Source organism: Pan troglodytes, chromosome 8 (genome assembly GCF_028858775.2).
Source record: "Pan troglodytes isolate AG18354 chromosome 8, NHGRI_mPanTro3-v2.0_pri, whole genome shotgun sequence".
Classification (NCBI taxonomy): Eukaryota; Metazoa; Chordata; class Mammalia; order Primates; family Hominidae; genus Pan; species Pan troglodytes.
Genome location: NC_072406.2, coordinates 30931093 through 30956914, shown reverse-complemented (window position 1 = coordinate 30956914; position 25822 = coordinate 30931093). Strand labels below are relative to the sequence as shown.

Sequence of the window (25822 nt, the reverse complement as noted above, 5' to 3'; positions counted from 1 at the left end):
TCTTGGGAAATTAAGATTTGTGTATATATAAATGCACACTTTCACAGCAAGTGTTACTTTAGTAAATATTATCCTCAAATTCATATAAAACCATACCTAGTCTATAACAGGCACTCAAATTTGTCAAATGACAAATTAATGAAATTTCCAAAAAATAATCTTCATGATATGGTAATATATGTAAAAGCTCTTGTAAATAATTGTTAATACAAATATCTCAGGTTACTAAAGCTATTAATCACTAGTACTCAGGGATGTAGAGGTTGTGCATTGTTCAACCTGAAGGGGCACTGTATCATTTAGAATTCATTAATTAATCTCACCTGTAAACATTGGAAACACCTTTCTAATGCAGTTGGATCTGGTTCTCAGTGTCTCTGTGTGGGCAGGTGTATGTGGCTCTCTGTTTCTCTATTTTTTCACCTTCTGACTGTACGGTTTGTGTGTTTGGATTTGATTACTACAGAGCACAGAAGGTGGATGTGAGACAGACAACCAGGAAGCTGAACATTGTATAAAGGCTGTGACAGTTAATATTCAGTGTCCACTTGATTGGATTGAAGAATACAAAGTATTGTTCCTGGGTGTGTCTGTGAGGGTGTCGCCAAAGGAGATTAACATTTGAGTCAGTGGATGGGGAGAGGCAGACCCACCCTCAATCTGGGAGGGCACCATCTCATCAGCTGCCAGCACAGCTAGGATAAAAGCAGGCAGAGGAACGTGGAAGGACTAGACTTGCTGAGTCTTCTGGCCTCCATCCTTCTCCTGTGCTGGATGCTTCCTGCCCTCCAACATTGGACTCCATGTTCTTCAGCTTTTGGACTTTTGGACCTACACCAGTGGTTTGCCAGGGGCCCTCGGGCCTTTGGCCACAGACTGAAGACTGCAATGTCGGCTTCCGTATTTTTGAGGTTTTGAGACTCGGACTGGCTTCCTTGCTCCTCAGCCTGCAGAGGGCCTGCTGTGGGACTTCACCTTGTGATCGTGTGAGTCAATACTCCTTAATACACTCCCTTTCATATATACACCTATCCTATTAGTTCTGTCCCTCTAGAGGACTGACTAATACAAATGCATCCTCTCATAATGAAACAGCCATCACAAGAGATTTGTTTAAACATAGAATTTTAATTAACATGTAAAAACAGCCCCATTGTAAAACAAAATGTCTTTAGCCATTTCATTTTTTTCCTCTATTATTTACTATATCTTCTATGGAGTATAAGTAGCCATTTTTAAGTTCTGTAGCTTCTAAGTGGTATATTGCTCTTTTTGTGAACAGCTATTGATCTATTCACTATGTAAGGCCCTGCTCCAAGGTACACAGCACAAGGCAATTATTTATTAGGCAAACAGCATAGTGCCCAGCACATAGTAGGACTTCAGCAAGCAATTTCATTTCCCTTTTCTTTCCTATGCCTCATTGCAATTGTCATTCAGTGAAATGGAGCCCTAATAAGAAAAACAAGACGAGATAACATTTACACATTGTAATTTCAAACATTAACTTTTAGAAAGAAAAGGCACTAAAAAGTGTATTACAGGTATTAGAATTTTTTGTAAAATTATAAAATAAATAAAATTTTATAAAAATTACAGCATCGATAAAATTTTATAAAATTATAAAACTACTTTATAATTATAATGCAATAAAATTATTAGACTATATATTAATATCCTAATCATAGATTAATTTTTAAATGTACATTCCTTTAACTAACTGTACTTGACTTTTTTTTTTTTTGAGACAGAGTCTCAATCTGTTGCCCAGGCTGGAGCATAGTGGTGAGATCTCAGCTCACTGCAACCTCTGCCCTCCGGGTTCCAGCAATTCTGATTCAGCCTCCCGAGTAGCTGGGATTACAGGCATGCACCACTACTTTCAATGGCAAAAACCTCAATTACTTTTGCACCAATCTAACAATTTTAATAATATATATAACATTTAATTACAGTGTAGAACTATCAATGTTTTCACAGTGTAATTTGCTGTAATATCTATTAAATCCCATAGACTTGCAGTCTAGAAACATGTATACACTCTAAGTAAAATATTAAATGAAATTAAATTAGCTACTCAATTTTCCTCCTACACATAATCTTCTGTACATGCCTTCATTATTTGTATAAAGTGTTGTGACTTCTGAAAATATCAGGCACATTCATATTAAAATATTAGATACAAAATGCATTCTAAACTCAAGTAATACTTTTGAGTTTATCTGAGCACTGTTGCTAAGTTCTAATATGGAGATAAATATATACTTACATAAAATATTTTCATATTTAGGAATATCATAAATGAATCCCTTGATGACAGGCTTTTCTTAATAATAAAAAGATACCCATGGCAGAATTCGAAAGTAATTACTTGTATTATAATTTTTTTTTTGAGACTCTTGTCACCCAGGCTGGTGTGCAATGGCACAACCTCAGCTCATTGCAACCTCTGCCTCCCAGTTTCAAGTGATTCTCCTGCCTCAGCCTCCCAAGTAGCTGAGACTACAGGTGCATGTCATCACACCCAGCTAATTTTTGTATTTTTAGTACAGACGGTGTTTCACCATGTTGGCCAGGCTGGTCTCGAACTCTTGGCCTCAAGTGATCCGCCTGCCAAGGCCTCCGAAACTGTTGGCACTTGAGGCACTGCGCTGAGCCTTGTATTATAATTTTTTTAAGTTATAAGTCTTGTAAGCCCCTGCAGCATTGATTGATGAAGAGAGAGATGCATTGTTAAACAAGATGCCCTCAGGCTTTCCTTTAAGGAATAAAGATTAATAGGACACTCAGAAAAGTAAACACATAATGTAAGTATGAATACAGTGCTGTAATTCAGATTCTATGGGAACTCAGAGGACAGACACTCAAATGTCTGATGAATGAAGGCTTGTGTACATTTCAATTTATATATTCAGCAGATCGATCACTTTTGAATACAATACTGCTCGATGAAAAAGTATAGTCTGAAGTAACCTTAAGATTGTATGTATTATTTTTCACAAATGCAAAGTTGAAATGATTATTCCCAGAGGGTGAGCAGGGCCACAGAAAAGAATAAAACAGGAAATTTCTAAAACTGCATTGAGATAGTTGTTTCTTAGAGACTTGGTACCCGTTCCAATGCTTAGCATTTATCAAGTTATTATGGTCTGCCAGATAATGTGCTCAAAGGACTCTTTACCCTTTAACCCTCCTAACCCTATTAATGTAGTACTAGTATTATGTTAATCTTTACATGTGGAAACGGGGACCCACAGAGGTTAAAGAACCTACCTCAAATCAGAAAGATGGAAGGTAAGCTTTTAACAACTGTGAGTAAATCTTCTTTTACAGTGTGAGAAAAATCCTAAAACAGAGGGAAAGGGAGACAGGGTGGCAGGGGGAGAGGTATTTGGTGGAGCGTAGAATAATACAAGGTCAAATTCTCTTTTATTTTTTTTAGATGGGTGTCACTCTGTTGCCCAGTCTGGAGTGCAGTGGCAGGATCATAGCTCAGGATCATAGCCTTGACCTCCTGGGCTCAAGCAATCTTCCTGCCTCAGCCTCCTAAGTAGCTGGGACTATAGGTGCACATCACCATGCCCGGCTAATTTTTGTATTTTTTGTAGAGGTAGAATCTCTCCATGTTGCCCAGGCTGGTCTCAGACTCCTGGACTCCAGTGATCTACCTGCCTCGACCTCCCAAAGTGCTGGGATTACACGTGTGAGCCACCACAGCCGGCCATATGTCAAATTCTTAAGCCATATGTCTCATTCTTAATGATTTGTTATCACAGATCATTGAAGAAACTGGCTACATAAATCATTACTCTTGCATTCATCAGCCTCTCACAAATCTCTCTAGCATCTGAAAATTACTATCAAATGAACAGTGCTGACTGTTCAGAGTGTCCCAACAGGGTGAAAGCAAGTTGCATGACTCTGTATCTAATTATTTTATAACATCAATATATCCATGATATTGTATCACATAAGACACTGATACATTGGCTATTATATTTGTAAGCCGAACTTTTAATTTTAAACAGGGCTTGTACTTTGATTATTTATCAAAGTATCAAATTCCACAAATAAAATATTCTTTTACTTTGAAATCTCTGTCTTCACTTTATGGTTTTTTATTATGAAACTTTATCTTGGTATTACTGATGTACCTTGACTTCATTATCCTAAACAACACTCATATTAGTACTTCAGTACTGGCAATACAGCTAAGCCTTAAACTGAGCCAAATATCTGTTAAAGTGAATTGCTTTTTATGCTGAAATCAATTTATTGAATAAAAGTCCCTTGCCACAATGGAATAAAGAATATAATTCCACGTTTGAAGGAACCCCTAAAACTACAATTTTCAAATTTTTAAAAAGTATAATCCAGCCGGGCGTGGTGGCTCACACCTGTAATCCCAGCACTTTGGAAGGCCGAGGCGGGCAGATCACCTGAGGTCAGGAGTTTGAGACCAGCCTGGCCAACATGGTGAAACCTCGTCTCTACTAAAAATACAAAAATTAGCTGGCGTGGTGGCAGGTGCCTGTATTCCCAGCTACTTGGGAGGCTGAGGCAGGAGAATCGCTTGAACCCGGGAGATACAGGTTGCAGTGAGCTGAGATCGTGCTATTGCACTCCAGCCTAGGGGACAAGAGCTAGACATCGTCTCAAAAAAAAAAAAAAGTATAACCTAAAAATTATTCAATAATTTCAAGTGTGTTTTTTAAAACTAAATTTAATCAATCAATTCATATAATGCAATCTATATAAAAGATAAAAATCTTATTCTTGGGCTAACTTGATGGAAAAGGTTCTTAGTTTCTTAAAGGGCTCCGTTGAAGAGTATTCTTAGAAAAAGCGTGGTATACATCAGTGGTCCCCAATCTTTTTGGCACCAGGGACTAGTTTTGTGGAAGACAATTTTTCCACGGCCGGGGTTGGGGGTGGGGTTGGGTTCTGGGATGAAACTATCCCACCTCAGATCATCAGGTATTAGATTTTCTTAAAGAGCGCAAGCTAGATCCCTTGCATACGCAGTTCACAATAGGGTTTGGGCTCCTATGAGGATCTAATGCTGCTGCTGATCTGACAGGAGGCAGAATGCAGGCGGGAATGCTCAGTTTGAGGTTCACCACGTGCTGTGTGGTCTGCTTGCTTGCTAACAGATCACGGACCAGTACTGGGACCATGGTCTGGGGGTTGGGTACCTCAGTATACATAACTAACTAAAATTAACTACTATCATTTTCTAGAAATACCTCAGAGCCAACGTATAAGAATATTACTTTACTTAAATTTAGCACCATTTGTATATGTAAAAAAAAAAACTGATATGCTAGAGTTAGTAAAAATGGCTTATTCTCTACAATCTAGTCATTTCCTTTGTAGTGCAAACACCTACGCCCCAAGAAAAAAAGAAGGATTACAAATGTGCACACAGGTATCACAAAGAGGCCTTACTAGATCCCATTTTCTTTTTAAAATGGAGACATTTCAAAGGCAGAAAAAATCCTGAGTCTGGTTAGGTAGTTGAAGTAAATGTAAGAGAGAGTCACGAGGATATTTTTACACAGGCCCAGTACGGGTGTGATAGTCCCCAGGGCAATGATTAAACCAAGTCTAACAAAAACGAATGGTAAATCTTGCAGCAGGACGCTCAGGGAATTGAGAAGAGGGTTTTGGGGAGTGAATGTAATTCGAAGGAGAGAAATAAAACTGAATATGTAGACTGGGTATAGCCAGCTTGACTTGTACACGTTGGGGTGACCAGCCACACGCACCATTTCTATCGTGTCAGACCACAGGAGAAAGCTCCATAAGAATAACTCTGCCCGGACATCTCGCCGGGACATCATTCTCAGGATTCCGGAGTCACAGGAGGGCTCCTGGGGTCCCATGAACACAGACTCCTGGCTCCGTGTCATGGCTCCTGATGGCTGCGACACCTGGGTGCTGTTGGTTGCCTGGGGAGATGCAGCGTTTTCTTGACTTTGCCTCACTTGCTCCGTCACAGTTTTTATGTGTTGCAAAGAGGCTGAATGGATGTGTCCATTTTCGCTACCTGCAATTAACAGATTTATTTACATTTTAGTTTTTAAAATGTATCCATTTTAGCTCAAATGTTATTCAAATTTAAAATTCCATTTAAAGGTGGAATTCTCCATATTCTTTTGTTTTTCACTTAATTTAATTTTATTTTATTTTAAGTTCCAGGATACATGTGCAGGACGTGCAGGTTGGTTACATAGGCAAATGTGTGCCATGGTGGCGTGCTGCACCTGTCAACCCATCACCTAGATATTAAGCCTCACATGCATTAGCTATTTATCCTGATGCTCTCCCTCCCCACATATTCTATTATTTGAGGCCGATTTTACCCATGGAATTTCAAGATAACACTGAAGAAGCACATTGAAAAAACATAGAGGTGGAGAAGGCTCTTGGTGTCTTGGTATTTTCCTGGATTCAGATCCGAAGTCATTTTTTACCACTCCATAATAACAAACATTATTGGTTTCTAAGCTATACGCTTTCACATATTATCTCATTTAATCCTCAGAACAGAGCTTAGAAAATAGGGATTACTATCCCATTTTACAACTATGGAAACTGGGGCTTGAGAGGTTAAAGAACGCCAATATTCAAATGCAGTTAGTATTGGGCAGAGCTGCAATTCACACCTAGATTTGTTTGACTCCAATTGACAAACTCTTAACTTTATGGCTGCTATTACCTGTCTAGATGCAATAGATCATGAGCTAATTATAAAACATTTGAGTGTCATAAAATCAAGTGAATCTAAAAGTCCCCCAATCCAACCTTGTCATTTTATAAGACAAAGGCCCTGTCATTTTGTAAGAAGAGGCTTACAGAGATTACCATACCCTAGATCTCCAGGCGTGAAGGTTGGTGCTAAGAGGGAATCCATTGTTTTTTGTTTGTTTGTTTGTTTTTTTGTGACAGAGTCTTGCTCTGTCACCCAAGCTGGAGTGTAGCAGCATGATCTCGGCTCACTGCAACCTCCACCTCCTGGGTTCAAGCGATTCTCCTGCCTCAGCGTCCCGAGTAGCTGGGATTACAGGTGCACACCACCATGCCTGGCTAACTTTTAGTAGAGACGGGGTTTCCATGTTGGCCAGGCTGGTTTCAAACTCCTGACCTCATGTGATCTTCATGCCTTGATCTCCCAAAGTGCTGGGATTACAGGTGTGAGCCACAGTGCCTGGCCTAGAGGGAATCTGTTTGACCACTAGAGATTCATAGTGAAGAGTGACATGCTGAATCCAAGGTTTTTAAGCTGTTCTTTTGCAAAGATTCTAGAAGTGATCGTTAGGATTGGTTAACCTAAAGCATCTCTTCTGTGGCCATGGTCAACACACCAGTGATCTGAATGAATAGGGCACGTGATGCAACACCATTGTGTGTGTGTGTGCGTGTGTGTGTCTGTGTGTTCCTCTCCATGTATACATGGGTGTTGAGGTTGGATTATGTACAAATTCTCAAATCTCAAGACCTAAAACAATGTTGATGGCATTGTTTTTACGCACAGAAGGTATAATGAGTTCTTTTTCAAACATTTATCCACTAAAACACCATTTTGGTTGCTAAGAAATTATCAGGACTTGACAAAGTTTACTCAGCAAACATGCTGAGCTGCCATATGACGTGATAAAACAAAACTTAAAAGGAGCCATTAGACCGAATAGCTCTAAAGGTCAAAGAGACAAAGTCAATAAAAATTTGTTGAAGCGCATGGAACTGAATGTGAAAACATTTTAAAATAAATAAATTATTATGGATAACTAATAAAATGCTTACCTACTGTAAGTAGGAGTTTGTTTAAAGGACACAATACATTTCTAATTTCTTTTATACAAGTAACTAATTAGTTTTAAAGTTTAAGTGTGAATTGAGCATTTTTATAAACTAAAAAGATAATCTAAATTCTTGATGACACATTACTTCCAGTATGAATCATTGATAGGTAAATGTCAGCACCCATGACCTTAGAAACTTCTTTACCAATATTAGAATTCACAGTGGCCTGAGTGGGAATCATCTTAATAAATAATACTAAAGTAAGGGAGAAAATTATATAACAATTTATTATTCTAAAATTCATAAAACCATCTCTTTTTAAACTCAGATGCTCATTTCTATCCATTGCACCTCTTATGTTATTTAAAAAATTAATATAGAGCCAGGCGTGATGGCTCACGCCTGTAATCCCAGCAGTTTGGGAGGCTGAGGCAGGTGGATCACCTGAGTTCAGAAGTTCGAGACCAGCCTAGCCAATGGTGAAACCCTTTTCTACTAAAAATACAAAAAAAAATAGCTGGGAGTGGTGGTGGGCACCTGGAATCCCAGCTACTCTGGTGGCTGAGGCATGAGAATTGCTTGAACCCGGTAGGAGGAGGTTGCAGTGAGCTAAGATCGCACCACTGCACTCCAGCCTGGGTGACAAGTGAGACTCCATCTCAAAAAATAAAATAAATAAAAATGAATTTAAAAATCAATATAGAAAATATTGCCTTATAATATGTCATGTCCTAGAGAACTTTTGTTCCCCTCTCTTGGTAGGTGAAACTGTCATAATGAAAATCCAAATGGCTTTGTCAACATTCAGAACACAGTGTATAATTTGGGCTTTTGAGAGATGATTGCAAATTCAGCATTGTTTCAAAGCCAGGAAGTGGAAACCCCAAAAGTGACACATTAACATTTTTTTAAACAGTCAGGGAGAGTCTTAACATTTCAGATGCTAAGAGCAGCTGCTATGAACAATGAATTCTTAGCTGGAGTTTGGTTTTAATGAGATACATGTGTATGTGGTGAGATTAGGTCTGTGAACTTCATATCTCTCCACAGCTCAAATTAAATTAGGGGGTACAGGGACTCTGCTTCCTCTTTTCAAGTAGGAAGTACTAGAACTATTAGCTGGAAAGCTTTGATGGCCTCCCAGAGGGCTGGGGAGAGTTAAAGAAGCTGAGAAATCTTTTGGTCATTGGAGGGGACCAGCAAGCACATCTCGGAGCAAAGTACAGGGTCATGGATTTGATACTATTCCCTTTAGCTCCAGGGTGAGTTTTCTCTCCAAATAAGTACTTTCTAAATGTCCACTTAGAGCTGGAATTCTTTTTCCCATTGTTGTTAGTTGTTATTTGTTCTGTTTGGGTAAAACAATATTCATTGGTGCAAAATCTATAGAAGATATAAGCATAAAGAGAGAGCTCTCATCACCTCCTGAGAGGCTCACATGGCCCTGTAAAAAGTAAAAATAGCAGCCTTTTGATCTAGTTTCCCACATCTGATTCTAGTTGCTGAAACTACTTTTGGTCGTCACTGTGTAAGCTAAATGACCAAGAAAATGTCATTTTGTTAGCAGACAAGAGGCTAAGTAGGCAACTGTTACATACTTTACTTAGTTGTTTATTTATGGATTTATTTTTACCTCTAACTTGTTCTCCAAAAGTTTTTAACACCTAACGTAAAACAAAGGCACATGATAACAATTCAGTAGTGAGGCATTTTCTAGAGTGTTCATTTCTCTTGCAAAGAGAACAGGAAAACAATATGTTATCTAAATAAAAACAGAGGCAGGTACGGTGGCTTACGCCTGTAATCCCAGCACTTTGGGAGGCTGAAACAGGGGGATCGCTTGAGGCCAGGACATCCAGACCAACCTGGCTAACGTGGTGAAACCCATCCCTACTAAAAATACACAACATTAGCCGGGCACATTGGTGCATGTGTGTAATCCCTGCTACTCAGGAGGCTGAGGCAGGAAAATTACTTGAACCCAGGAGATGGAGGTTGCAGTGAGCCGAGATTGCACCACTGCACTCCAGCTTAAGTGACAGAGCAAGACTCCATCTCAAATAATTAATTAATTAATTAAAGAGGAAGAAAAGAAAAAAAAAAATCACAAAGAAAAGGCACCTAAAAACATCCAGGAAGAAAGCTGATGCTAAAAATGCATTCATTAGACTCCCAACTGCCTGTAATGAGCAAATACGAGAGTGCCGTACCAAGCCTGGGCTAGACGTTGGCAAATGGCGTCCCAAATAGCACGGAAGTAGCTCATAGCTTCATGACTGTGAGTCTCCTGCAATCACACCAATAAATATAGAATAATAAATGGTGGCTGGGCTTTAAAGGAAAGTAAATTCTGTGATGAGAGATAATCAAAGGGGATTCAATGGGGAGTCAAAGGAGGCTCGTCTGAGACCTGACAGTTAAGCAGAGATAGTAAGCATGAGTAGGAATTGATTCGGTGAAGAATGGAGAAAAGAACTTGCAGGTAGTAGAAATGGCCTGTGTAAATATCCTTCAGCTAGCAGGAACTGAAAGAAAGGAGTTTGGTGAGAGGTGGGGGATGCAGAAAGGAAGTGGGAGAGGAAAAGAGCTGGTGACTATTAAGAACTTTGTACGTATCAGGCACTTTTCCAAGCCCTTTATATGCTTTAACTCACTTCTTAAAACCCTATGGTTTTCCCATTTTATGTCACTTTATGTTATTTTAGAGACAGGGTCTTGCTCTGTTGCCCAGACCGGAGTACAGTGGCACAATCATAGCTCACTACAGCCTCCAACTCTCAGACTCAGGTGATCCTCCTGCCTCAGCCTCCCAAATAGCTGGGACTACAGGCTTGCACCACCACACCTGACTAATTTTTTTTTTTTTTTTACTTTTTATAGAGACATGGATGACTTGCTATGTTGTCTAGGCTGGTCTCAAATTCCTGGACCCAAGTGATCCTCCTGCCTCAGCCTCCCAACGCACCGAATTACAGGCATGGGCCACTGCATGCAGCCTATTTTCCCATTTTAATGATGAGTAAACTGAGGCACAGAGAAATTATGCACTATTTCCAAGGTCACACAGCTAGCAAGTAGAAAGACCAGAACTTGAGTCCCAAACCCTTAACTGTTGTACCACACTGTCTGTGGCAGAGACAGATTATAGAGTCTTATGGTCCAGGATAAAAGTTTTGGATTTTATTCTAAGTTTATTAGGTTGTTGCAAAAGTAGCAACTTAGAGGCAAATGTGAGGCAGTAGAATGAAGACACAGAAGTCAGCAGAGGCAGCTGATGTGCAAAGAGATTGTTACCCAATTCACAGCAGCCAAAACATAATTACTCAGAAACAAATACGGCTAGTCTTAGGGCAATCCCCCAGATCTATTTCTCCCAAGGGGAAAATGGTTAGAGGAATCTAAAAATGAATGATTTAGGCATAACACTGAGAAAAATATATGGAGCAGAAGAAAATTACCAGTCCTTTTAAAATGATTTTTGAAAAAACATTCGGCACACAAAGCAGTGGTAGTCATAATAATTTCAGAGGACAAGGGGAAAAAGGCAATAAATTAAAATACACTTCAAGGTAAATTAGAAACACTGTTATTTATTTCTTTATTCATTTATTTATTTACTTTAGAGACATGGTCTCACTCTGTTGCCCAGGCTGGAGTGCAGGGGCACAATCATAGCTCACTGCAGCCTCAAGCTTCTGGGCTCAAGCGATCCGCCTGCCCCAGCCTCCCAACTAGCTGGGACTACAGGCTCACTCATTCATCCATTCGTTTATTCCCTGTCTCAAACACTTAGAATGTCTAAGATACTGTACTAGGAATTGTGGAAGACGCAACGATCAATAGGTATGATTCTCACCCTTCTAGCAGCTTCCATTCAAATACAGCACTCTGAACTAAACCTTAGAAAGCAGAACTTCAACTTCATCATTTATTTATTTATTTATTTATTATTTTTGAGACTGCGTCTTTCTCTATCCAGAGTGGAGTGCAGTGGTACAATCCTGGCTCATTGCAGCTTTGACGTCCTGGGTAAACGCTATCCTCCCACCTCAGAATCCCAAGTAGCTGGGACTACAGGCATGCGCTATGACGCCTGGCTCATTTTTTTGTTTTGTTTTGTTCGTTTTTTGTTTTTTTGTTTTTTTGTTTTTTTCTTTTCTTTTTTTGAGACGGAGTCCCGCTCTGTCGCCTGGGCTGGAGTGCCATGGCGCGATCTTGGCTCACTGCAAGCTCCGCCTCCTGGGTTCACACCATTCTTCTGCCTCAGCCTCCCGAGCAGCTGACACTACAGGCGCCCGCCCCCACGCCCGGCTAATTTTTTTTGTATTTTTAGTAGAGATGGGGTTTCACCATGTTAGCCAGGATGGTCTCAATCTCCTGACCTCGTGATCCTCCTCCTCGGCCTCCCAGAGTGCTGGGATTACAGGCGTGAGTCACCGCGCCCGGCCCTGGCTCATTTTTTAATTTTTTGTAGAGATGGGGATCTCACTATGTTGCCCAGGCTGGTCTTGAACACCTGGCCTCAAGCGATCCTTCTGCCTCAGCCTCCCAACGCACTGGAATTACAGGCATGAGCCTCCACACCCAGCTAAACACTGTTATTTTGACATACTCTCACTGAGGTAGGGAAGACAAATAATATTGCCAAGAAATAAATGATGAAATGGGACATCAACCTCACAATGAAGGAATTCGTCAGCATCTGTAAAGCACTTAAAAATAGTGTTTGGCATATAGAATGGTCATGTATGTGTTAAATAAATAAAAAGTAGCAATAGTGAAATAATTTATTGTTTTAAATTAATTGGGACAGAATAGAATATATTAGGTTGCAGTAAATAGTAAGAGTGACTATAATTTGTTTAACGTTGGCTATAGTTACACTATAACTCATTATCTGGTATATCAGGGGAGGTCACAAGTTAGAGAAAGACTGTCACACTACAGAGACTAAACAAGATCATGAGTTTCTCATATTTGCCTGTTCACATCACAAAGAAAAATGCTACCCTACAGATATAACCTACACAGGTGAAGGCAGCTTACACCAGCTAACAAGAACCTCTTGTGTGTATCTCTTCCTAATTCCATGATCAGTGTTCAGTGACATCACCTTGGTAGCTTGAAATCGGTCATAGTGGGAGAATTTACACCACAGACACTGGCAAATGTTACAAATCAGGACTTCCCCACTCCTCAACCCCACTCCACAAAGGCAATTGATTAAACACTGACCAGTATACTAATACTGCCTGTGCTCAAAACTGTGTACAAGTTTTCAACAAATAATAATGAATTCAAGACAAATATTCAACCCATCATCAGCTCTGGAAAAGCCTGTGGGCATGCATTCCCAGCTGTGAAATAGTTGCGGCAACTTTCTTTACAGAAAGCATGAGATTGTTGTCCAGTAAATTCAAAAACTCTAAGATCCCATTTCAGTTCCGTGCCCCTCATTGTGTAAATCTGACAATAAATAAATGTATCATTTCTGTATCTTATACAATGTAAAATGTTAAGAGAATTATTTTGTCAGAGGACACAACTAGAAAGCTAGGTGGTTTAAAATTTTTTAACTTTTTTTTTTTCTTTTTTTCTTTTGTAGAGATGGGGTCTTGCTATGTTACTCAGGCTGGTCTTGAACTCCTGGGCTGAAGCAACCCTCCCACCTCAACCTCCCAAAGTGCTGGGATTACAGGTGTGAGCCACCATGCCCAGCCCACTGGATGGTTTAGAGATCATTTTTCCGTCTACTGCTGCTTTACAGACTTATCTAACACTCGACAAGTGTTGCTAAAATCTTAATATTATCAATTTTTAAATATTCCATTTTTAAATATTGAAAAAATGTTCCAATCTAAAATTCCTAATCTTCAGCTTTTCATTCATATTGTGGTCCTTCTCCCCAAGAGATATATGGTTAGACTAGAAAATGTTGTTTAATTTCCAATATATTTTATACAAAAGTATATTATTTATGTTACTTATAATGATATATATTTCTAGATATATTTTACTCAAAATATATAATATATTAATAAATGCATGCTGAATTCTTCATGTTCTGTTATTCTTATCAGTGTCCCTGAAACACTTATTTGTTTTACAATATATATAAAAATAATATACTATTGAATATGTTTAAAAAATATATACATAGTAAGGTAGAATGTCAAGGTGCATATAGTTATCTCATTGCCACAGAGAAATAATCCTATACTTTGAAATGGTCTGAAATGCCTCTACCTGTATTTCCTCCTTTATTCCAAATACTCAGGAGTTTTAAGTGCTTGGATACAGACATGAGCTAGCAATCCCAGCAGGAGTGGATGACAGAAACTGATGCATAATGGATTAAACCTGAGTCACTGCATTCTTAAGAACCTCCGTCAGCCTGGTTTATGCATATTTACTAGTGTAGTTTAAGAGCCCTGGAGCGTCTAGACCAGGAGCTCCCCAAAAGGCAGCCTCTGCCTGTTGCTGCTCAGCTTTGTACCCCCAGCACCAGTGGAGTGCCTGGTATTGATATGGAACAGATCCACCATAAAGATTTGCTGAATAAAAGGTGGGAGGAATTTGTTTTCTGGAATCTATTAGCATGAGGGAGCAATGAGCATTCTGGGGAAAAAACCTGCACTAAGGCAAGGAAGCCAAAGCATGAAAGCTCGGCCCAGCCATTGACTCTGGTTCCCGTAGAGTCAATGGGTAAAAAATGTGGAGCTCTGCACAGAGTCTACCACTCAGATGCCCCTATGGTCCAGTCCTGGAGGGAGCCCCTTAAGCAAGGCCATGACGATGGATTCCACTAACACACCCTGGAAGACATAGGGAGCACCTGGCAGCACAGGCTGGGGACCGGCAACACTAAGGGGACTTAGCTCAACACTAAGAGAGGATGTAATGCGACATCAGGCCCCACAGAGGGTGCCAGCGCTGTCTGGCATGGCACAGTCCACAGTGCTTGCGCAGACAGTTGGCACCAACAGCAGCAGCAGTGCTTCAAAGCATGCCAGAGACCATCCAGGCACCAGTAGTGTCAGGGGTCACCAGGCAGGGGGAAGAAAGGGCATGTATTAGTCCGTTTTCATGCTGCTGATAAAGACCTACCCAAGACTGGGAAGAAAAGGAGGTTTAATTGGACTTACAGTTCCACATGGCTGGGGAGGTCTCACAATCATGGCGGAGGGTGAAAGGCACTTCTTCCATGGCGGCAGCAAGAGAGAATGAAGAAGATGCAAAAGCGGAAACCCCTGATAAACCCATCAGATCTCATAAGGCTTATTCACTATCACGAGAATAGCATGGGAAAGACAGGTATTTATTTATTGTCAGATTTACCTATGATTCAATTACCTCCCCCTGGGACCCTCCCACAACACGTGAGAATTCTGGGAGATACAATTCAAGTTGAGATTTGGGTGGCGACACAGCCAAACCATATCAGGGCAGATGTGTAATTTCAAGAAGATCAGGTTTGTGATCTCATAGGAAGAAGCCCTGAGAACCCTCCAGTCCCCTCACCTACCCACCTATGCACACACATCCAGAAACAGAAGGACTTACGGTCCCAAAATAGCAAGTGGAAGCAGAACATGAGAAAAGCGGTGTTCTTCTAGATAGGACCTTACTATTAGTATACACACAATGTCAACAACAAATGATCAAGAACATCAGCTGAGCCAGGGGCTCATGCTTGTAATCTCAGCACTTTGGGAAGCCGAGGCAGGAGGATCACTTGAGCTCAGGAGGTCGAGGCTGCAGTGCACTGTGATCGTGGCACTGCCCTCCAGCATGGACAACAGAATGAGACATTGTCTCAAAAAACAGAAGAGAAAAAGAACATCCACACATTATGCAGGTGATCAGCTCTCTTTGACCTAAGGTATGAAAATGTAAATATTGAAAATCAGTGACCTATGCCTTTAATGTCAAACTGGTCCATAATAATATGGAACACAAGGCTTGGTATTATAAAGTAACACATGCTGAATTCTTTTATTCCCTTATTCCTATCAGTCTCCCTGAAATATTTGTTTCCAAAGTATTCTGCGACTTGCAAGTGTCTCATTTAATATACTAAAATTATTCACAATTCTTTTGCCCACTTAGGAAAAAAAAAACAATTTAATGCCAAATTATTAAAATCATATAAAGCTGTCAAAATCAAAGGGAGCTTTCACTGAAAATTTTGAGAGCACCTGACATTCTATGTCTGTTGGTACCCGGCTCACTCCAGTATAGCTTTTGGCCCAATCTCATGGGTCTAACCCAGACAGCTGGCACTTCATTAGAAGATGTAAATCAGAAATCCTACCCTTCTCTTACCCCAGTCTAGTAGATGGCCACTTATTTCTTGAGAAGAGGAAAAAAAATCCTAGAACTAACATACTTTCCTGAAACTTCCTTCTTCTAAGTAGCAAAGGGAGGGTAGGAAAGGAAATATCCCCCCCCAGTTGGTCCCCGGACACAGTGTTCCTCATAGTCACCCCTGAGCACATTGCAAAACAACACATTATGGAAATCCAGCTCACACTCGGGTCTCATCTTGTATAATAAGCTATTTCTTAAAAAGAACTAAAGAGGAACTCAAAATGCCATTCATTTTATTCAAAAAAAAAAAGCTACATCCTTTTTTTGTTTGTTTGTTTCCTTTTAATGTCTACGACATCTCTTACATGCTATTTGGTTAAAGTGTCATGAGTTACATTTCAAGGAAATTTGGAAAGCCAGTTCCCTTTAAGAATTTGGATTGGCCTGTGCTTGGATTGGCCTCTCTGCTTTTAACTTGATATTTATGACAGCTCCTAGCACTTTCTATAGTAAGAGGTTCTCAGAGTGGGCATCACAATCGATGGCAGAGCTTTAAAAAATTACAGATGCCAGGTTCTGTCTTCCAGTCTGTTGATCGGTAGGTAGAGCTCATGCATATGTATAGTGAAGACACGTTGATGATCTCTGGTGGAAACCCACGGCTAAGAGTCCCTGTATTTGTGATAACCAGTGGCCCCCGATTCAATGGCAATAGCTTAGACGTTCCATAAAAATTACTGTTGGCATTCATTTTCAGAAATTATATTCTGGTAAGTCAATACCAAGAAGAAATAACTCAGAAAGAAACAGTTCCTTTTCCTTCTTCCTTCCTGCTCTGCAAACTCCCAAACCTGGGTCAGTCCTAACGCTTCTATCTTTTCAACCTGCAAGGCCCAGATTTCTGAGCCTCAGTGACGAAAAAAATCACATTATCTGGATTGGCCCCAGAACAAATTCCTGGTTCCAATTTCTGCTGCACACTCAACATTACTCATCCATCTGTCTCCCTATCCCTCGCCCACTTCATCTCCATTCCCCACAGCAGTTACCCCAGAGCTTCCCCATTCTTTTGGGTCCTCTCCCCTCTATCCATCTCCATTGTTCTCAGCAGAAAATTTGCTTCCTGTTTCATGAAGAAATTGGGGCATTATCTGATGTAAATTCCCCTTGCTTGCTTTCTCCCTATCCACTCCTATTATTTTCCCAATTGTGAATCACCTGGGAATCACTAATTTTAAAAATTAGTAGTGCCTGGGCCTCACTCCAAAAATTATGATTTCATTAACCAGGCAGCATCCTAGGCTTCAAAACTTTTAAATTTCCATAGTTGATTTTAATGTACAGCCAAGGATGAGAAGCACTGCTCTTAATTAGAGATATAAATCAGGGTCACTCAATGAGGTTTCCTTTTTTTAAAATCCAAATATGCCTAATCCCATCCCCAGAGATCCTGATTCAGTTCATCTAGGGCAGCTGTGCTTGGCACTGATATTTTTAAAGCACTCTATTAAGTGCTTTTTTATATGTTGGAAACACCAGAAGAAATACAATAGAATCAGAAGTCTAAAAACTTTGCCAGCTCAGGTAAATAAACATGTTGACTATCTTGTCTAACTTATTGGTTATTTATAAATTAACCAACTTGTATCCTATAGAGAATTCCATTTTTCTTCATTAAACATTTAAATGTAAACTGCTTTGGGAAAATAATTGGTAAATAATTTTTACTTGTAGTGAAAAAAAGACTTTTTAAGCATAACTACACCATACAGAAATACTAATAGCTTGGATGACATCAAAATTTAAAATTCCCTATATGAAAAACACCATAGTAAAATTAAAAGGCAAATGAGAACCCTGAAACATACACTACACCTATAACAGGCAAAACTTAACAGCCTTACTATTTATAGAACTCATGAATCAGCAGAAAAAAAAAAAAAGGAAGTAGAAGAAGAAAATAAAAGAAAAATGGCCATACCAACAGAAAAACAGATCAAGGACCTAAATATATGATTTAAAAGAAAATACAACTGGCCAATAAGCCTATGAGAAGATGACAAACACAACTACAACTACTACTATTTTGCAGGAGAGGAAATGGAATAAATTTCCAGTGTTGCAAGGTTGTGAGGTTAAGGAGAAACAGGTATTTCTTTACGTTGCTATTTAGGGGGTAAGTTCTTTAGAGGGAGCAATTTAACTACACATATCAAAAACCTTAAAAACTTGCATGGACTTTGAGCCAGAAGTTCTGCATCTAAACATTTGACCTAAGGAAATAACCATCTATGCTGCTGAGGTGCCTGCAGGCACTGACTCAAGTTTCTGATATTAAAAGACCACACAGAAGGCATTGGACGAGGGCCATTGGGAGCAGATTTATTTGAAAACCTTACCCTGCCAACATCATACCGGGCACCTCTCGCTGATGTGATAGTGGAAACCGCCTCCTTTGCAGGGAGCTGAGGTTTTCCACTCAAATAGCCTGCTGACCTCACCTCTAGCCAGCCATCTCTGACCATGCGGCTCTCCCTAATGCAGCCAAACCCCTCTTGCCACACCGCACAGTACATACGATCCCATTACGGGCCCCTCGACATTCCCAGCATGTGTAACCAGTCCCTAGTAGTCACTTTCTTCTGGCAGTGTTCTTGCTGAGGAGTCTGGGCATGAGCAGATGCTCCAGGCCTTCTGAGGACACTCTGCAATCATCATCCTGATATCATTCGGCTCCCATCCAGAGGCAGTTAACTCTCTCCATCCCCAGCTTCTGTTTTGCCAGTCACCTCACTGAGAGGTTTCTGACTCCCACACGCAGCACAGGGCGCTTTAAACACAGCCCACCTGCACTACACATGGACACGTGCTTTAACCGTGACTTGTCTGCCCTGTCCAACTCAAGCACATCGCCTCAGGCATTCTAACCATATCCTTGTCCTTCTCAACCCTTTTACTTCTGAATGAGACTCATAACAGCAGGATTTATCATAGTTAAAAACTGGAACAAATCTAGTTGTTCAACAACTGGGGATCTGCTAGATATATTATCATGGTTCATTAACATAATGGAATATAATTTGACGAATAACACCTTCTACACAGTAGAAGATGTAATAATGAGGCCTGGCGCGGTGGCTCACGCCTGTAATCCCAGCACTTTGGGAGGTGAGGCGGGTGGATCATTTGAGGTCAGGAGTTGAAGACCAGCCTGGCCAACACGGTGAAATCCCGTCTCTACTAAAAATACAAAAATTAGAGGGACGTGGTGGTGCACAGCTGTAGTCCCAGCTACTCGGGAGGCTGAGGCACGAGAATCGCTTAAGCCCAGGACCAGAGGTTGCAGTGAGCAGAGATCACGCCACTGCACTCCAACCTGAGCAACAGAGTGAGACTGTCTCAAAACGAAACAAAATAAAACAAAAAGAAGATGTAGTAATGAGAATGATGGCCACCATACATTAAGAAAAAAAAAGAGTTGCAGAATAGGTTTTCTTAACAGATGAATGTACATCAAGATGCTATCCAGTAATAAATTTCTAGTTTGTAGGGTTATGGTTGGTTTACCTTTTCTTTTTTGTTTATCTCTATTTTATAACTTTTTTAAATGAGTATGTGTTCTTTTGGAAAAATGCAACATTGGAAAGAAAAAATTCAACATGGCATGTTAAAAGGTTTATCTGTTTTTCAAAGGTGTTGAGCCTCAAGCCAGTTGGTACCCCACCAAGACGGGTCACTCTGCCTACAAAGCTGAAACTGCCCAGAGCAGGAGCAGTAGTCACAAGACCTTAGATGGGGGCTCACTTTGCCTCTAGGTGGTGCAGTCATGATTGCCAGGGAGCTGGGCCTGGAGAGAGAGTTGGCAACCTATCTATCTCTTCATAGAAATGGTAGTGTCCTAGAAACAGGTGCGGTTACAATGCTGAATGAAGCCCTAGGTTAATGATTTTTAAACATTTCGCAGAGGAAGCTTTTTTTCCCCCCAAATGAAATCTCACATAAAACATCAACTCTTAAACACACAAAAATATTGTTGATCATGATGAAGCTCTCCCTTCTCCCAAACACACACATACAACACACACACTCATGCAAATTTTCTTTCCCTTTTTTTTTTTTTCTTTCTTTTTTCTTTTTTTTTTTGAGACAGAGGTATGTTCTGTCACCCAGGCTGGAATGCAGTGGTACCATCTCAACTTACTGCAATCTCCGCCTCCTGGGTTCAAGCGATTCTTCTGCCTCAGCCTCCCCAGCAGCTGGGATTACAGGCACCTGCCACCACGGCCAGCCAATTTTAATATTTTTAGTAGAAACGGGGTTTCACCATGTTGGCCAGGCTGGTCTCGAACTCCTGACCTCAGGTGATCCCCCCCCCGCCCAACCTCAGCCCCACAAAGTGCTGGGATTACAGGCGTGAGCCACCACGCCAGGCTGCATGCAAATTTTTAGTCACTCTTGAAGTAACATTGTAGGTTTCTGAAATGACAATTTGATGAACAGTAGTCAGTTTTAAGAAGGCAACTTGCCTCCCAGCACCAGGTTTGTTGATTCAAGGTGTGAAATCCAACCAAGCTTAATTTTGATATAGGAGTTAAGAAGAAATTATTTAGGCAGATATGAGGGTACGGGAGTCCTTGGTAAGGTTTTCCTTTTAATGAAAAGCACTCCCAAATCATTTTCTAACAAACAGCAGCCTGTAAAATCCAGCTGCAGACACAGACAAGCAAGCTGGAAGCGTGTACAGGTGAATGCCGGCAGCTGTGCCAATAGGAAAAGGCCACCTGGGACTAGGCATGGTCAAAATGGTGACTCCATCTTCCCTTCTCTTTGCCAGCTGCATGTACAGTGAGGAGCAGGCAACATGGCACCAGCCAAGTGGAAAGTCCATTTGCATAATAAGATTAGGGTGGGGTGACCAGCCTTTTCTGGGTGCTATGTAAACATCACACCCAGTCCAACCAACCTCTGAGCCCTATGTAAATCAGACACCACCTCCTAAAGCCTGTCTATAAAACCCGGTGCACTCTGTCATGGCTGGAATTCCCATTTAGGAGCCCCTCTGTCTCGAAAGAGAGAGAGCTGCTCTCCTTTCTTTCTTTTGTCTATTAAACCTCTGCTCGTAAACTCACTCCTTGTGTGTGTCCATGTCCTTAATCTTCTTGGCACAAGATGACGAACCTTGGGTATTTACCCCAGACAACAACACTGCTTCATTTTCACTTCCCAAACATGGCCATATGCTACATACACACCTTAGTTCTTGGAGGCCCAACCTTTCTTCTATGTAGAAAGCTTTCTTTACCATGTCTACCTACAAACTCCTGCAAATCCAAGATCTTCCCTTTAGTCTTCTCTTACCTTCAACAACCTTAGATAAAATGAAGTTTTCCTTCATCTGTGGCACCACAGTACTTTAGTTATTAAAATCTATTGTAGCACTTTGTAACAGCATGTCTGGCCTGGGCTGCAAGTCCTATTCAAATGAGTCTTAAAGGTAGGACTGAAAACTCTCTCTCTAATCATGGACACTTTCATGGGTCTGTTTGCACCCGCTGGTTTTGATGGGGGTTAAGGAATCTAGGTAGTGACAAGGAGAGGACTCTAATGATGGCAAGGATTGAGGTTCAGGCAATATAGCTAAGCCTGATTTGAGGACCTATGAGACCCCCGTGGAGAAAAGCTGCCTCAAAGGAGTCTGGCTCTGCCACATTCAGCCACGAGGTCTATAGGTGGGAGGGGAAATGGTGGTTTCCAGGAGAGTAGAATGGCCACTACCTGAAATCACTGAAGCCCAGCCAATTTGTTGGTACATATACACTCTAAGGGCTAAAAGGCTGTTGTTTCCAAGAAAAAAACAGTTATTATAGTGCTCTGCCTGAAACCTCTTTAGAAAACTAGAACTCAGTGGCAGGAAGCCAATATTCCCACTAGCAGAAGAAAGGAAGTCAATCTAAAGCACCAGCAAAACATCCACCAATATCCCAGACACAAGCAACAGCAGCACCAACAGCATTTAGAGCAGAGCCGAGCAGGAGTGGTAGAAAATAGCATGCCGAGGGGTTTGCATGTGAGAGTGAAAAGCTGAGTGCAAAGCAGATGCAGCAAGGTAGTCAGGGGTCTGGACCAACAAATAAGGGCACAGGAGACCCACTGTGGGTCTGGTTTAAAACAGCAGCAGCAGGTGGACACGGTGGCTCATGCCTATAAACCCAGTGCTTTGGGAAGCTGTGGCAAGCAGATCACTTGAGGTCAGGAGTTCGAGACCAGCCTGGCCAACAGGGTGAAACCCCATCTCTACTAAAAATACAAAAATTAGCCAGGCATGGTGGTGCCCTCCTGTATTCCCAGCTACTTGGGAGGCTGAGGCAGGAGGATCACTTGAGCCCAGGAGGCAAAGGTTGCAGTAAGCCGAGATTATACCACTGCACTCCAGCATGGACACCAGAGCAAGACTCTGTCTCAAAAAATTAATTAATTAACTAATTAATTAAATGGGAGCAGAAAAAAGACAGTGAAGAAGAGGAGATGAAAGTCCTCTTCTTCACTGTTGAGCCTCAAACCAGTGTGTACCCCACCAAGATGGGTCACTCTGCCTACAAAGCTGAAATTGCCCAGAGCAGCAGCAGCAATCACAAGACCTTAGATGGGGGCTCACTTTGCTTCTAGGTGGTTCAAGGTCATGATTGCCAGGGAGCTGGGCCTGGAGTGAGAGCTGGCAACCTATCTATCTCTCCGTAAAAATGGTAATGTCCTAGAGACAGGTATGGTTGCAATGCTAAATGAGCGTTAATAGATGGGATTCAGTTAGCAAAATTCAGATAGAAGCATTAAGGTGCGCTCATTTGTACCCACAGGCTATCCTTTGTATTCTTGTTATTTCTGCACGGGACTGGGGATTGGCATTCCTAGGTACCACATACATCTGTGAGACTGCCGTGCTGCAGAGATCCACGCGTCAGAAAAATGCTCCCATGCACTGCTCTACCTCCATGAAACGATGCACTTAGAAGCTGTTGCATGATAATTACTTGATACTGAGAAATTTCCACTGGTAATACGAAGTTAGTAGAAAGGATTCCTTGGTCCAGTGAAGACTGCTTTAAGCATAAGCATATTTCGTCAGCAGAATAACTTATTTAAAATTTTGGAAAAAGAAAAGCTACACAAAGATAAAAGTTTTGTAGCTTGGAATGAAGATGGTTAGGATGCTATAAGAGTGTCCATAAATCAAAATGTTGTAGATTATGTTAGTTTCATCTAGCATAAAGTCCAAACTGCTGCTAGCTGACAGACATGTATGCATTTCAGACTATCTGGAAAGAGCAAAGAACATATTCACTTTTCCCACATTTCCTAAAGGGAGCCAAATTATTCTAGATCTTGTTCATCCCCCACCTCTAGTCAATTTTTTTTACTTGCAAGTATCACCTGTAGTGAAACCATATTTATGGTATATTTGCTTAGGTTCAGATTTATGTACTTAAGATTTACATGTTAATGTATTCATATATTAATTCATGTTCCAAGGAATAAATGAGAAAACCTCATGGATTCAAAATTTACATAATTTATATCATTAATTTCATGTTAAAGTGAGTGTAGGAGACTATTTGGGTTCAAGGTCTTTGCATACAAATTAAAAGCATGTATGATTCATATTTACAAAGGCATTTCAAGTGACTGCTAGTTTTTTTAAGTGTGAATTTATTAAACGGTGGAACTATCAAACCAGACACTAATCTTCCTAAATTTGGACGGAGAACAGCTCAAGAAGGAGGCTCTTCAAGTGAGAAGCAGTTGTACAAAATGTGCTAGAGTCTTCTCCCCCAGATCTACTTCTTCTTTAGATGTCTTATTTCAATTCTCAGTGTCATTATTGAAGTTATGGATGCAAGGAAATTCCCCTTTAAAAACCCAACTAATGGCCAGCCACGGTGGCTCACACCTGTAATCCCAGCACTTTGGGAGGCCCAGGTGGGTGGATTACCTGAGGTCAGGAGTTCGAGACCAGCCTGGCCAACATGATGAAACCCTGTCTCTACTAAAAATACAAAAATTAGCCACGTATGGTGGCACATGCCTGCAATCCCAGCTACTCGGGAGGCTGAGGCAGGAGAATTGCTTAAACCCAGGAGGCAGAGGTTGCAGCGAGCAGAGGTCATGCCGCTGCATTCCAGAGCAAGACTCCGTCTCAAAAGCAAAACAAAACAAAACAAAAAAACAACTCATCACTAACAAAAATAAAATGTCATTAACTTATTCCCAAAAAGATACATGTGTCTTTCTTTTTTAAAAAGACCTTTTAACTTGGACAGGAAATTTATATTAATATGGAAAATACAGAGTCATCAGAAACCATCCAATTTAAAGCTGGGTGCAGCCGTGCACAGCTAGAATCCCAGCTACTCAGGAGGCTGATGCAGGAGGATCTCCTGAGCTCAAGAACTCTAGGTCAGCCTAGGCAACATAGCAAGACCCCAGCTCAAATAGAAAAAAAAATTATATTTAAAAATAGATTTGCATTTTTAAGGAATCTAGAGATGTAGCAAAGGATTTGGAGATTCCCAACTCTCCTGAGTTTAAGAAAAATACGCTTGACTCTGGAGGGCAGATGTGACTTGGGTGTGCTTTCCACTCAACAGATGGCCCCGGCTGCCATCTTATCTACCTACATGTCGCCTGTGTTATGTTAGCCATAACAGACCGTCATCTCCCACCCAAGGATGAAGTACAAAGTGACAGGCTCAGATTCTCCAACTTCCTAGTGGCCTCCACCTCAGTTTTGCTTTCCATCTGAGCAGCAAGAGTGACTGGAAGGTACTGATATCTGACCCATAAATGACTGACGAGCCCCAGTGCTGACCCCATCACTCTGAAGCTGTCTCCTGAGGCTCACTCAGTTGACTCCATTCACCCCATCAGAAAACAACCTGACAAACCTTACCCATTTCAAATGCACAACATGACAAAATCTTAGCCACACAGTAACTAGCATACAAATATTGCCAATTAAACACAGATACTACCGCAAGAAATTTAATGAAAGCTGGAGTAATTTACGACTAAATAAATAAAATATTCCATTAACAAAATATCTTTTTGTAAGGGCCAATCTGTATTTAGTTTCAACTCATCACTTTGGAGGAGATGTGACATATCTTGTTGAGTTTTCTTTAAATTTTATTTTTTTATAGGGATGGTGTCCTGCTATGTTGCTCAGGCTGGTCTCAAACTCCTGAGCTCATGCCATCTTCCCATCCTGGCCTCCAAAAATGCTGGGATTACAGGTGTGAGCCACTGCACCCAGCCATATCTTGGTTTTATTAGTGTGATCTTTGGCATTTTTATAATTCACAACTAAAAACACATGATTATCTAGGACACAACTACCACAGTCATATTAATTCCTGTAGTAAAAGTCTCCAAACTAAGCTTTTTATTAATTCATTTAAACATAAGCTTTAAGAGACTTCCTAGAAAAATATACATCTATAATAATTTACTTGGATAATTTCTTGCTGGAATAAACATTAAGGTTTTTGGTATTAACTATTTGATAATTTTTAATTTATCAGTACTACTAAAATGCGAATAGCAAACAAAAGCAGCTATCTAGCTATCAAGGTAGGTTTAAAAATAATTATGTTTAGATATCTTCATTTGCAATCTTCTATTAGTAATGTTAGCCCTAAGAAAAGGTATCATT

General features: G+C 40.6%; 1 protein-coding gene across 1 annotated transcript in view; it reads right to left on the bottom strand.

Moving 5' to 3' along the window:
- Positions 1-1108: 1108 nt before the first annotated feature.
- TMEM236 (transmembrane protein 236) overlaps positions 1109-25822 on the bottom strand; it is a 48853-nt gene continuing 24139 nt past the window's right edge. Inside the window, exon 4 of the mRNA XM_001153151.7 lies at positions 1109-6049. Coding sequence (XP_001153151.2) covers positions 5466-6049 — 584 coding nt within the window. The 3' untranslated portion in view covers positions 1109-5465. The remainder of the gene's footprint in view (positions 6050-25822) is intronic.